At 42.5% G+C, this 14,166-nt stretch overlaps 1 protein-coding gene across 16 annotated transcripts in view; it reads left to right on the top strand.

The window, feature by feature from the left end:
* The first annotated feature begins 684 nt into the window (after nucleotides 1–684).
* Nucleotides 685–14,166, top strand: part of CACNA1D (calcium voltage-gated channel subunit alpha1 D) — a 171,486-nt gene continuing 158,004 nt past the window's right edge. For all 16 annotated transcript variants that reach the window (XM_064667674.1, XM_064667683.1, XM_064667678.1 and 13 more), the window contains exons 1-3: nucleotides 685–1,069; nucleotides 3,180–3,498; nucleotides 5,863–5,968. In XM_064667674.1, the coding sequence (XP_064523744.1) occupies nucleotides 1,033–1,069; nucleotides 3,180–3,498; nucleotides 5,863–5,968 (462 nt within the window). In that variant the 5' untranslated portion in view covers nucleotides 685–1,032. The remainder of the gene's footprint in view (nucleotides 1,070–3,179; nucleotides 3,499–5,862; nucleotides 5,969–14,166) is intronic.

Here is a 14,166-nt window from a genome sequence, read left to right as displayed (position 1 = left end):
TTGAAACACTGCCTTGCTATAACTGAAGGCGGCTGTCCCGAGTTTCCTCCTTTGCAGTAGCACCTCACGGCCCCTCAGCCACGTGCATCGATACACGGCACTTCTGGGGTAGTTTCAGCACTAACGAGACAAAACCTTAAACGAATGTTTGAGGGCTCTGCAATGAAAAGTAACGCCAGAATTCATTCATTTCAAAGCCACGTGATTTATTTGGGTAAACCTTGAAAACCTCGGGGTTAGCTTGGAGTCAGAATGACGGCATTTCAACAGGTCAGCGGAGAGCTCGGGATTGGGATGGGTAACTGGGGGGTTTCCCCGGAGGTGAGGGCAGAGGGGGCGGGCAGGTGAGCCGTGAGCTGTCCAGAGCGGGGAGAGGGAGCCGGTGCCGCGGGAGCTCCTCCCGCACCTGCCCGGGACGGGGGAGCGCGGCGGGAGCGCGGCCGGCGGCGAGCGGGTTAAGGCGGCGGCGGGCGCGGGTCTATTTGCGGTGCCGGAGCTGCGGGCGGCCCGAGAGCGGCTCCGCGCCCCCGCCCGGCCCGGCCGAGCGGCAGCAGCAGCAGCAGGTGGCGGCGGCAGCAGCGAGGGAGTTAAACCCCGCGGCGGCGGGAGGAGGGGGACCGCGAGCGGGCGGGCGGCGGCAGCAGCGGCAGGAGGAGGGGGACCGAGGCGGAGCGGGCGGCGGCAGGAGGAGGGGGACCGGGGAGCAAGGCAGCAGCGGCAGGAGGGGGACCGAGGAGCAGGCGGCGGCGGCGGCAGCAGCAGCCGGGTTGCTAGGGATGGAGAGATCCCGTGTCACCCGGATGTGAGTGTCATGTTGGCCCAAACTCTGAGGGATTTGGCAGCGGCGAAGCAGCAGCGGCAGGAGGAGGAGGAGCAGCAGCAGCCCCTCGCACGTCTCTAGTCACTACCATGGGGGTCGGGTAGCGGGTGGCGCAGGGGCAGCGCGCACCTGGCTCGGGGTGGGGTTGGGGGGCGTCTCTGCCCTTTTTTGTTTTTTCGTTTTCCTCTCACACGCTGGAGAAAGTGAGAAAAATGCACCAGCAGCAGCAGCCCGAGCAGCACCCAGAAGGTAAGAGCCGGGGCGCCCACCAAGGGCAGCGGCGTGCTTGGGGTTGAAGGGAGGGAGGGGGCGGGGGAGGATTTATGAGGGATTTGGAAGTCGGGGATTGGGGGGGATTAGGGAAGGGGTTGAGGATGGAGTAGGTTTGGGATGGGAAAGGAATGAGCGGCTGTGTTCGAGGAGGGACCGGGAAGGGCAGAGGACGAGGAGAAGGCGGGATAAGGTGCTGCCCTCGGCGTGTGACCAACGTGCGAGTGGATTTATGCGCGTCTGTCTCTTGTCCTGGGGCCATTAATACCAGCCGGGAGAGGACACAGCTGGGTCTGCGTTTGCCTCTCACTTGTGTAATTGTGGACGAACCTGCCCGAGGATGCGGCTCCCGGGGATTGCCCCGCGCCGGGCGGGAGGGCAGCCGGGTCCGAGGGCAGGGCGGCGGGCGCGATGCGCTCGGCCCCTGCCCGGCGGGGCGCACGGGGGCGAGACGCGCGGCTCCGCGGCGCTAATCCGCTCCGCCGACGGGCTCCGGCGCTGCCACAGCCCCCGCTGTTGTTTATAAATGATTCCTCCCTCCTCAATCAGCTGCAAGTTTGTGTTGCCCCCGAGGAAAACGCAAGCACCCGGGCTTTGTTTCCCTTTCGAGCATCCCTTGAAAAAGACGCTGGATGTATAGATAGATGGGTAGGTGGGCGGTTTATTTGCGCCGAGCCACGTTTCATGGCATCCCAAAGGGCAGGCGGAAGGCGGGGGAGATGAGATGGCTGTGCCATTGCTTTTATATCTGGAAAAAGAAAAAAGGGGGAGGAGGGTAGAAGGGATGCTTTGGGAAGATGCTGGAGGTAGATTTCCCACCTTTGCTCCCGCGGCGGCTCTGCCCCCCGTGTCACCCAGCTGTTGATGCGCCGCCGCTCGCCGCTGGCCAGCGCTCGCCGCGCCGGTGCCGCTCCCCGCGGCAGCTCCGTGGGCGCCCCGCCGTGACCCCCCCACTCCCCGCCGCCATCCCGGGGAGCCATCTTATGGCTCCCGCCTCCCCTCGCCCCCGGAGCGGGGGACGGGCCGGCCTCGGCCGCATCCACGCGCCTTCCCGGCGCTCCCGTGGTCTGTTCCCCCCGTCTAGAGCAGGAGGGCTGTGTCTCCCGTGCCTCGCCTCTCCTCGACGAGCAGCGATCGCCTGGGAGCTGTTTTCCTCCCGTGCCCGGGTAGATCCGTTTCACAGTCATCCCGCCTGCCAGCCCGGATTCCCGGCACGTATATTGTGCCGTTCCTCCATTTTTTTTCCCCACCCAGGAATCTTCAAGTTTTGAATCTCACTCAGGAGCCTCTCCTTCCTACAGGTGCATGTAGGAGTAGACTGTTGCGCTAGTCAAAGAGCTCGCGAGGAAGGATCCTTGCGAGGAGGTGGTGTTTTGCCTCTTTGCTGTCATCTGCATAAAGAGGACTCGATTATTATTTGGAAGGTGCAGTTTATTTTTAAAATCCTTGTGAAAAAAGCAAAACCAAACTCTGTCCTTTAACAGTGGGTTCACGTTTGTAATTTTCTAGTGTGAAAGATAGCAGAGCTTTATGAACACGTTCAGCACAGACAACGTTGGATTTTTGCTTGTGGGAGGCATCCACGCATTTTTCTTTTAAGAATGCAAAACAAGGCAAGATTTAACTTGCTCACAGGACTTCCCCCCCACACACCCCACCCCTCCTTGCTGGTTGGTCTTAATTGAACAATGTGTAAGAATTTTAAGCAACTACTCTTTTTGACCAAAATGAATTGAGGTAGTAGTAAATGCTAAGGTGCTACAGCAAAGTTGTTCTTCAGGAGTAGGTATGTTTTCCTGGAAGAAAAACACGAGGGCAGAAAAGCTGCCATCCAGTTAGGAAAAGAAGTGTTAAGTTGAAGAACCAAAATAAGAAGTGTAGTACTTGTGTCTTGATGCTTACATTAAACTTGAAGTTATAATACTGATTCCTGAGCACAGTCACATCTACCACAGCACCAATGTGTGCATATGTCTATGCCTGTGTGTCCAGTGGAAGCATCACACTGTCAAGAGGCAAGTCAGAAATATTGGGACCCATAATAGCATAAAAAATTATAACCAAGTACTTTTTTTCTCTTGTCCCACAGAGGTGAACTATGCAAGTAGCACCAGAATTCCTCTCCCTGGTGACGGACCAGCTATTCAGTCAAACAGTTCAGCACCGTCCAAGCAAACTGTTCTATCTTGGCAAGCTGCAATCGATGCTGCTAGACAAGCAAAGGCTGCCCAAAACATGAGTACCACCACAGCCCAGCCTGTAGGATCTCTGTCCCAAAGAAAACGCCAGCAATATGCCAAGAGCAAAAAACAGGGTAATACATCTAATAGTCGGCCACCCCGTGCCCTTTTCTGTTTATCCCTCAACAACCCAATACGAAGAGCCTGCATTAGTCTAGTAGAATGGAAGTATCCTTTGCTGCAGTTTACTTTTTTTATAATTCTCTTATGTTTTCTGAATGTATTGAGGGGATTTTTTTTACAGCATCTCTTAGAACATTACAACTAACACAGTAGTTCACTTGCATGTGTGGGTAACTGTCAGTGTTGATGGTAGTCAATTTTGCTTCAATTACTGTTAAAGAAGGCCTCTTGTGTCATAAAGACACAATATCATTTTACTGACTTGAGTAGCTCAGAGTCAGAGAAAACCTCTAAGATGTTCTTTTTTTTTTTTTTTTTTTTTTTTTTTTCCTTGAGAGGAGATGGGGGAACCTTTTCAAGCTTAGGTTATATTCCAGCAAATCTCTGTGTTGCATTTTTCACCCTTCCAAACAAGGTTGAATGGCTATGAGTATATCTAGCAGTGTTAACTGGGAGATTACTGAAGATGTCAAACCTGTGTCTTCCATATTATATTTTGGTGTATTACCATTAGGGCAAATGGGTCAGATATAGAAATCTTCATAAAGAGATTGTTTTTCCAGGTACTAAATGTAGGGAAGTACACACAAGTGTCTGAAATATATTGATCTTCTGAGCTTTTACAACATATGTCTATCTCCAAACATATTTGGAAGCGTGGTGCACCTAGAAAGGAGATCAGAGATTGTGGTCTGTATTCGTGATAACCTGTATGCTGAGAAGGGTTGCTTTTTCTTTAGTTCAGTGGTTGTGATGTGGAAATATGTGGATTTCTCTGGCAGAACTGAGAGCATGTTGATTTGGTGTGTTATTTAATTACCAAGAAGAGGTTTGAAATAGAAAATAGTTTTGCCAAGGTACCAGGAGAAAAATGTTAGCCTATTAGCCATGGCAACATCCCTGTAATGGGAAACAGCTGTTCAAGAGAGTAGATTACTGAGGTAAAACTCATTTTGTTACTATAAACAGAACAGCCAACCTGGCAATAAGAGCTGTTACTCATTTATAGGGTTTTGTTTTTCAATTCTTTGAACAGAATTCAATTGTAAATTAAAGATAGTGAAATGGATTCTTCTTTCATTTAAACTGGTAGAAGTCCAAGTAATTTCAGTAAATTGGCCTCTCCTTGGCTAAGGTCAGGTAAATGAAATTACTATGGATCTAGAGTGGAATAACTCAGCGAGAATTTGTCCCAGTAGCACCACATCATAAAACAAGGTTGTCAGTCTTGTGCTGGTATCAATTGCTCATTTCAGTCTGGAAAATGCTGAGTGTTAAGATGTGTGTTGTAACTTTATTTTGTACACAGTATAGCAGCTGTTGATGTTGACAGGCTTTGTAGACATAAACTTGGCCCTTAAGGTGACAAACTTTTTATAGGCCAACAAAGAATATTTAGCAAATCTTCCCCCAGTCTTTTATGGACTTCTTGTGGAAACATATCAGGAAGTTGTGCATCAAATATAGGAAAGGATGCAAAAAATCATAGCTGAGGTCCAAAGTACTTCCTTTCCGAAATTCCACAAACAGGTTCATCTGGGTACTTCCATGTTTGTAGTTAAAAGAAAACAATGAAATATTTTGGGAGAAAGGAGAATTAATGATAACCTGAAGGGTGAACTTCATAGGCATGAATTTTAAGAAATATTTTTTCTTCTGGAGACAAAAAGTATCTCCAGGTTTCTACTGCTGTCATCCAGATACAGGATAAAAAGCGTAGCTGCAGTTCTTGCTGTTGTCAGTGTGAAAGCCTGAAGCCTCTCCTCATGCATGGCTACCAAGCCAGTCATGTTGTCCTATTCTTCATTTTACTCACATAAACTTTGATCTGTCCTGGCCAAAGCAAAATTATTCAGGAATCCAGCTGTTGCAGACATAAAGGGGCTCAGAATTTCCCTACCTTGACTGTACAGCTTCTCAGGGCTCATACAGGGGAATAGTTGTGGTTTTCTGGCACTCTTTCTCATATCCTGCTATGAGCTATATCCCAAATTATTTTCCTCCTTTGGGCAAACCTATTTCTATTTAATATTAATGAGACCTTTGTAAGTATCTGAGGACAGAACAGCTCCATGATTATTCCTTGCCCATCATGATGACCTCCATATTGATTTAAGAGTGGATAATTATATTCATCTTTGGAATTTAATATAAAGTGCTCTGTGGCAGCATGAGTAATAGTTTTCACTCTTTTCAAAAGGAAGAGGACGTTGGAAGATCATTGTGATGGAAAATCATATGGTATATATAGTGCTATAACTAAAGGTGATGAAGTGTTTGTCATAGTTATCAGTCAAAAGATTGCCTTAAAGTAAGACTTGTTTTACAATTGTTGATACTGAAAGGAGAACTAGACTTAAAAGTTTGTAGATACTCACAATTCATGAATTCCTTAACAAGATTTTCCAGACCATTTGACATATTTATACTACTGTCTATTTTTGCCAATTGTGTGGCCTTAGCTGTTTACATCCCATTCCCAGAAGATGATTCTAATTCAACTAATCATAATTTGGTAAGTACTCTTGAATTTTAATTTTGTGTTTGTTTGCTATGCTTTCAATTTGGTGGTTGTGATTAGTTGCTAGTATTTGAGACTGCATTAAGTAGAGGTACTTTCAGTTAAAAAAATTGGTATATAGTGGTACTACAGAATGTATATGGAATTGCTCTGTGTTTTTTTTCCTCCAGTATTAGGGTGTGCTCCCTTATGTAAAATGAGATTTTTCAGCAGTGAAATCCTTTGGAGGGAAATGTACATTAATATTATGCTATGTGCATGTGTATATTTGTGTGGTATAAAACCTTTAATTTGTGTTTTTATTGCTTATATTGATTAAATTTATTTACTAGCTGTTATTGTTGCTGACACTTGTTTCAGATCTTCTGAAGGTTTGCTACCTTTCCTAGTGTGTTGTCTAGTCTGTTTTCAGTTTTTAATGGTGGTGTTTGGCTATGTATTTTCCTTAATATTTTAGTTTTTAATGAGAGGATGGTGGGAAATTGTGCATTCATGTATTTTAAAGTGATGGGAACATCAGTGTGAGTTTTCAGAGCAGTCACTGCTGATATAAGTGATCTTTAAAAAAGGGGTGGTATTGCAGTAAGTGTGTCTGGAGATGTATTTCTTCCATTGAAAATAATATATTAGTGTTGTGCTTGAAAATATATAATGGAAACTAATTTTTCTAGATCCTCTATTAAAACTTATAAAGGCTGTCACACTCAAGAGTAATATTGAATTACATTGCAGTAATTGAATTGTTTATAATAAACTCCATCTTGAAATAGTGGAGTTCAGTGGTCCTGTGCACTCAAAACCTGCATGTGACTTGTTTTGGAGAGGAGAGGAGGGTCATGAAATAAAAAAGTGGATACCAGTTAGTTGGTAATTTTGGATTAATTTACCCGGAAAATTAGGGTTGATATGAGGTCTTCTATATTATGAACACCTTTGCATAATTTGTGGTGTTTGGATGCTTGTTTGTTTTCCTAAAAGTAATTCTTCTGTATGTATGACCCATTTCATGTATTCTTTTTGTTTATCAAGATAAGGCAAATATGGACAATACAAATTGCTGATGAAAGGCAGAATAATTCAGGTCAATGTAAAAAAGGAGTTATGCAGCTGTGTGTTGAGCCAACCAACAGTCTTTCTCTCTCCTTTTTTTTTTTTTTTCCACCCCAGAGAAATTCAGGGCACAAATCTCCATAACTGTCAATCCACCAAGAGATCCTCTAATAACTAATTTCATAAAGCACTGCATGAAAAGGGTAAAGCAGTTACTTGTGTCAGAGGCTAATCATTTTGAAAAAATGTTTTTAGCACTAAATTTTTTAGGTTCATGTCTGGTATTTCTGACCCAATTTCAAGTCTACAATGTACTAGTATTTAGAACAAAATCGACATCTTCATCCCTGATGGTTTTTTGTTTTTTTATCTACTGTGGCCATGTTAGCCTAAGCAAAAATAAAATTCTGTGGCTTTTTTTTTCTTGCTAATAAAAGGTCCTTAATCCTTACTCATTTTAAATAGAAGGCTTCTTGAACACGACCAGTGTTCACTTGGCCACTTTAGTTACCTCAAATTGTCACTTAAATTTGCATCCTGTTTATACTGAAGTTGAGTTGTTCCACTGTGTTTGCTCAAATAGTTTATACTGACAAGGTGTTTTTGAGTGCTGGAGTAGAGTTAAGTCCAGTAAGGGAACACACAGATACATCCTGTGTGCCCCATCTAATACAATAAATAGTTCTGGAATGAGCAGCATTGGCTTTTCTTACAACAAAGGTTCTCTATTAGGAAATATATTAACCAGCAATCTAGATTCATGTCTCTCCCTCCTCACTGACCATTTTCCTAGTGTAGACTCATTTATTTGTTAGTGTGGATTCAAGTGTGCTGTGAGGGAATATTATAGAAGAGCTGAGTTAGAAATCTTCAGGCTTGTTTGGGAACGTGCTGGAGCATTTCCTGGTGCTTGATGTATATGTGTGTGTTTGAGAAAGTGGGCTGTCTTATAGTGGAAGTAGAGATTAATATGTTAATAATGTTCAGATCTTTTTGTGATATAGGTCTAAAGAACAGAGCAAATCTTAAAAATCACCGTTGAATCTTACAGGTTTGGTGGGATTTTAGCCCCCTGCATGTAGACACGTGTCTTTCCTGAGCCTTATGCTTCCAGTTTGATCTTGCTAGGAGACTACTCTCTACTCTGGCTTTAATTCAAGTTCATCTTCATACATTTTAGTTTGCATGTGGATGTTATATCTAGGGCTTGGTTCTCAGGGAATAAATCAGTGCTGCTTCATTGAATTGAATAGATTAATTGCTTTCCATCAGCTGGCTGAACTGGCTCATATTTTTTTTTTTCATTTGTAAACAGAAAAATGAAGTATTTATGCACGTGGGGTTTGTCTGTGAATACAAAATATACATAATTTGTAATCAGCCGTGGAAAGAGGAAGAGCAAAAACCAGTGGAACACTTGAGTGGGAACTAGGAATGGAAACTTTTCCAGTTTTTCTTGGGCTAGTGAGAAGGCTCTTTGCATATGTGGGGGCATTCGAGCAGGTGAAGTGTTCATTCCTTATGGCTCTGGGAAGTCCGCAGTGGCAACCACAATGCAAGGATGCATGTGCAGAGCAGATGTTCAGTGCTCTTTGTGGGGGTGGTGGGATGTTGGAAGGCAGCTTTTGTATGATGGAATTTGCAAGACTTGTAAGAGAAGTTGGAGAGGTGATTTCCAAGTCTGTCTTCACCTGTGACTGAGGCAGTGAAACACTGACTGTGTGTCAACTGCCCAGCTGCTGGTTGAGCTGAGAGCGAGCCCTGGCCTTGCTTTGTCATTAAGGTTTCAACATGTGGTGTCTGACCAACACAGTTGTATGTTGCAGTAGCAAAGGCAAAATAAATTGTATCACAGAATAACAAAAAATAGAACAAACATTTTAAGAAACACGTCTGTGTGTCTTAAGAGAAATAGCAAATGGAATGTATGCATATTTGTGTGTTTCTTAATAATAAGCTGTATCTTGGGTATCATTCTTGAAAGTGAGTCAATTTTTGCTCCTAATTATCTTAAGATAAAGGTCTGTGAAAGGGTTCCACAGCTTGTTTTTAGAACAGTAGACAGTTTATAGACTACTGACAGTGCAAGCCAAGTGTAAGGATGGTACAACTGTCTTTCTGTGTTGGTCACTTGTCTTTGCTGATCTATGAGTTGTCATTACTGATGTTTTTGTGATGGAGCCAGCTGCATGCTATGAGATAATGATGGTAATTTAGGGAAGTGAGAAGTTTTTTCCCTTATATTGGTGACTAAATTAAGAGGGTGGTAACCACAGATGATGTAGGATAGGAGCCTCTTTCATTATAATTTTTTTTTTTTGCGTGTCTTTTTGTCTGAATAGAGAAGCTCTGATTTCTGTTTTGCCTTTTTGCCATTCTCAGAGAGCAGAAGGTGCACTACAGCAATCTTCTTGCTCAGGGCATTCCTGGTCATACTTGTTCTCTCTGGAGAGTTGTGGGTGATACAAAACAATGCATTCAAATGAAGCAAAAGCACAGGATTAAATTCAGCTTGACCACTTGCCAAGTGTTACAGTTCAAATATTCTCAGTTTTATCTAATCCTTTGTCTAAAACACCTTGATGTGTCTCTGGTGTGTTGCAGGAGAGGCAGGAGAAAGGGATCTTCTTTTCTGTATTTTGAATGGAGTAGTGGGTTTGTGTTCTGCGTGGTGCAGTACAGACTGATGAACTTTAAAAACAGTTACTGAACTTGATTCTGAATTCTACTTCATTAATGATTAGGTCCCTAATCAGTGAAGGTACTTACACAAGTGGGCCCAGTTCTTCTGCAACTAAGTGGGTGAAACTAGTATTGAACCAGAGAAGTTATTTTTCTCTTGGAGCAGAGCAGGGGCATTGTGCTTTGGGATAGAATCCTCATTAGCTTACTACTTCATATTTTAATGTAGTTTCTTTGGAAGTTTCAGCTGATCTGAACTTTCCATGCTTGATTCAGCTCTCCTTTTGGAAGTGTTTCTTGTCTGAACTTGATAAGAAGCAGTTTCTGTCAGAAAGGGTTTCCTGTATATATCTTTCTTCTGTTTCTGCTGTATTTTCCTTCTCCCTTCCTCCCCCCCATCTGTGGTATGTTATTTCCCTTCATGTCTTTTGTCTTCTCACTCATTTCTTTCCTGTTATCTTTTGTCTCTACCCTCTGTCTTCCCTCTGTGTTTACTCTTGTGTTTGTCCTTTTGTGCAGAATGATTTGCTCTATCTCGCTTTCCCACCTCAATTTTTCTTTCTGGTATCATCCTGCTGTATCGTGTTCTGTTCTCCTGTGCTTTGCTTCCTGCTGCCTTTCCCATCAGCCTGACAGGCACTGGGCTTCTTATTTTACCATGTGCAGGCAGACTGGCACAATACAAGTCTGGATTTTGGCTGTGATCAAGACATTGTTGGTTTATTCCTTTTTCTTTCCTTTTTTTTCAATAAGTAAATGTGATCAATAAGGTGGCATCCATCCATACAGACTTTATGAAAGCTATGCCCCTGAAGTTTTGAGTTGAGTCCTGTACTGCAGCTCTTGTGACTAGACCCTGAAGGTGACACTGTTCTACTTCAGAAGATTGACAGCCTGTGCATTTTGGGAGACTTAGTTGTATAAATTACAGCAAATTGGCAATTGTGAAGTCATGTGAGTAGAGAACTTGCCCCTAATGCATAAAGGGCTGGAACCTAATGTTAAAGACTCTATGCCCCTGATAGCAGGATTCTTCAGCCTTGTGTCTGGCTGCCACTGTCAGTGGGGAACCCTCTGAGTGAGGTTCTGTGTTAAAAGGTGGCCTCTCCAGGCTGTGCTTGCAGAGCAGGTCAGGTGCTGAAGGTCCTGGATGTCTCTTTGTCCCAGGCAGTTGGGGCTGGGAGAGCCATAGTGGGGGACACTGCTACAGAAAGGTAATGTTTGTGTCCTACTTTCAGGCAAAGATTTCCTCTGTAAGTAGCTTTACGTGGATCTTTCAGTCTCTTCAGCAGTAGGAAATCCAGTGTTGTGCCTTCAATCTAGGGCACAGCAGGAGAGTACTCTGAGAAGAACCGGCTGAACTCTTGACTTAGAGGTGTCAGGCTTCCTGTCCTTATCTCATTAGCAACTCTGACTCATTCAGTTCTAAGGCCACATGACTAATTAATCCATCCCATTGAAAAGATATTGTTGGTTTTTTACCTTGCACCCAGTTGTCCTCTAGATGTAGATTATCTGAAAACATTGTTGTAGAATTTTAGTAATTTAAACCACATTTAGTAAATAATTCTAAATTTTTTTGTTTAATTGCTAAATGTTCTATGTTGTATTTTAGAAAGGTTTCAATGTATGTCTGCTGTCTTGGTGTTTACTTTTTCAGCTCAGTGGTCTTTGAGGCTTTGGTCTCTCTCCCCTCAGAAAATTTTCCTGTCTAAGTAACTTTTTGATACTGTATTTCTGATGTTTTTCTACCTCTGAGATCTTAGCTAATGCTCTCCCCAAATGTCTAGCTGGCATAAAAGTTACCCAGGGAAACTTTTCAGGAAAGATGCAAGATAATTTGGGCTCTGAAAATACTTCCCTTTGTATGCAGGAAAAACATGATGGAGACTTTACAATGATTTGTGTATATTTAGCCAAGCACCTGTGTGCCTGCACTAAAGGCACTAGAATTTGTTTTAAGAGAAAATGTCATTAAGTTTAATCTGAAAAAAGATTCAAAAATATAGGATGTATTTCTATCTGATATACTACAGGAATCTTATGTTGTGTATCAATTCCAGTCAGTGAAATGTATTTACAGTTCTGTGTGTGAATAGTCAGGAGGGGCCTGTGAGAAAATCAGTTTAATTTTGAAAAAAAAAAAATCCACAAATGTTAGGAGCTGTCATTTTTCACACAGGTTTGAAAATGAGGAGGTTTGGATCAGTTTTGTGTCTGCATGCTTATGCAAATGATCATTCTTTTCTGCTCTTTTTGATGTATATTCATTACCCTGACATATATTTTCTCATTCAAAAAGCCATGAAATAACTCTAACTGCTAGAGCAACCTGCCTTATCTTTCATAGTAAAGCTGTTTGGTTATTAGGTGAGACAGTATACGTAGTAAGTAACCTTTGCACAACTGCAAGAATTTCTTAATAGATGAGACTTCTCTAAGGGGATTATTAAAAAAATTGTAGTATTCAGACCTATCTGCATATTTTAATTTTTTTATATCACTGACAACCCGAAACTTCCAGTAGTATGCATTAGCTAATTATGGATTGCTTTGACTTTTATCAGTGCAAATGTTGTATTCAGAAAACTTTTTTCCTTTATGGTGTAATGAACACCTCTGCAAAATAGATGAAAATTTGGAGTTTTTAATGTTTTACTCCCACTTTATCCCGCAGTAAGTTCCTAGGCTTATTCTATCTGTTCTGCATTACACCAGTAGTCTTGATAAACATAACTGAATGGGTCAAGTCCATTTCTAGTCACAAATGAAACAGAAATTTTGTTTCACACTCTGGCTTAGGAAGAGGGACATTCCTGAAAGAAGTATATGACCAAAATGAGTGGCAATTTCCAGCAGCTAGAAAGGTCATTTGGGTTTGTAGAGGTTTAGGAGTAATGTAGTCAAGTCCTTTTCTTCTCTATTTTGTGTGTCCCAAGATGTATGTGTCCTGAAGATCTGACTACTTAAGCTCAGATTAAAATATCTCTTTGGAGTACAGGGGTATGAGAAGAAGATCCACAATTTTGTGTCAAAAGTTTCAGTTAATGATGCTACAAAAACTTTTTTTTTTAAATGCAGAAGAGAGCTTCTCAGTTGTCCAAACCAGAAGGCTTTACAGAAAGATGTACTTAATCATTCCAATTTGAAAGGAAATGTTTTTCCCGTGTTCAAAGTTGCAGGCTTGTTCCTGTGGGGGGAATTCCTACTAAGGACTTGTCTCTCCTTAAAAAGATTTGCTGGTAGTGCATTACTGGCAAATTGCCTAGGGAGAGACAGCACACCCCAGAAAGAGTTCTTTCTATTATAGCCTGAAGTAAGTCTCTCAAACAGAGTAGTGCTGCTCTGGTAGAGAAAGCCTTTTCTTTTGGTTTCATTGTGCTGTGGGTAGCAGTGATTCCCTACCCTTCTTTTCCCTTACTCCCTGCTTGATAAAGATATGCCTGTAAAATGCTTAAGTATGGACTGGTCATCCTTAGTAAATAAGTAAATAATAAAAGTAAATCAAATACAGCCAAATACACAGAATAATCATATTAGTTACCGTAGCAGTTGCGTGGTCAGTGGGGAAGTAGTTAGATTTGGTGTTAAAATAGCTGTAATTGAAACCTAAATTGAGTGTTTAGGTTGAGTGGGAGAAGTTTGTATGTCTCATACAAACTATTGGAATAGAGTAAAAGATGATTTTTAAATGCTCTGAAAAAACCATGAACAGTCCTGGTTATAAAACCAGTTGAGTGATGGTTATGTAAACTATGTGAATTACTCATTTACCCCAATATTGAGCATGTACATTGAACAGAACACTAATTATGGGTTTATTCCTTGGCAGTAGCTGCTATGCTAAAGGAAACCCTGAAAATTGTTTCTGAAAGTTTTGCTCAAAAGATGAATGCACAGAATTGAGAATCTTTCAGTGTTGCTGTGTGTCAGTGCCACACCAAACAGACTGCCTGCCATCAATTACTTGGATTTGCTCTGTAAAACCTGTTTTAAAACTCTCATTGATGCTGAATATGGGTGTTGACCCACTTTTAAAAAGATACTTCCTGTCAGAAGCATGAGAGACATTGAGTACTGTGTGTATTTGTTTTCTAATATGGCTTGTGTGTCAGTGCTCTGTCTTGAAACACCACGGAGTTGGGATCTCTGGGTTTTAAAAGTGCTGGTGAAAGCTCACTTGGTTAATTTGAGCAGCAGTGGGGAACTTTTTTGGGCACTTTCAAAAAGGCAGTCCCTGAGTCCTCGTCAAGACTCATGTAGCTGTTAAATCAACTGAAATGTGTTTTCTAATGTGGTGAGCTTTAATGACAAACTGTTTTCGGTCATGGTTAATTGAATGTGTGATTTGCTTTACCATTCATTTTGCAAGAATTCAGGTTTGTTTATACTTCTGTCATGCAACAAAACTGTTCTTTTTCAGGGCCATCTGGAAAAATTGGGCCATGGTGAAAGGTTAA

The sequence above is a fragment of the Pseudopipra pipra genome, chromosome 11, assembly GCF_036250125.1.
Source record: "Pseudopipra pipra isolate bDixPip1 chromosome 11, bDixPip1.hap1, whole genome shotgun sequence".
In the NCBI taxonomy this organism is placed as follows: domain Eukaryota; kingdom Metazoa; phylum Chordata; class Aves; order Passeriformes; family Pipridae; genus Pseudopipra; species Pseudopipra pipra.
This window is presented reverse-complemented; position numbering and strand designations above follow the sequence as displayed.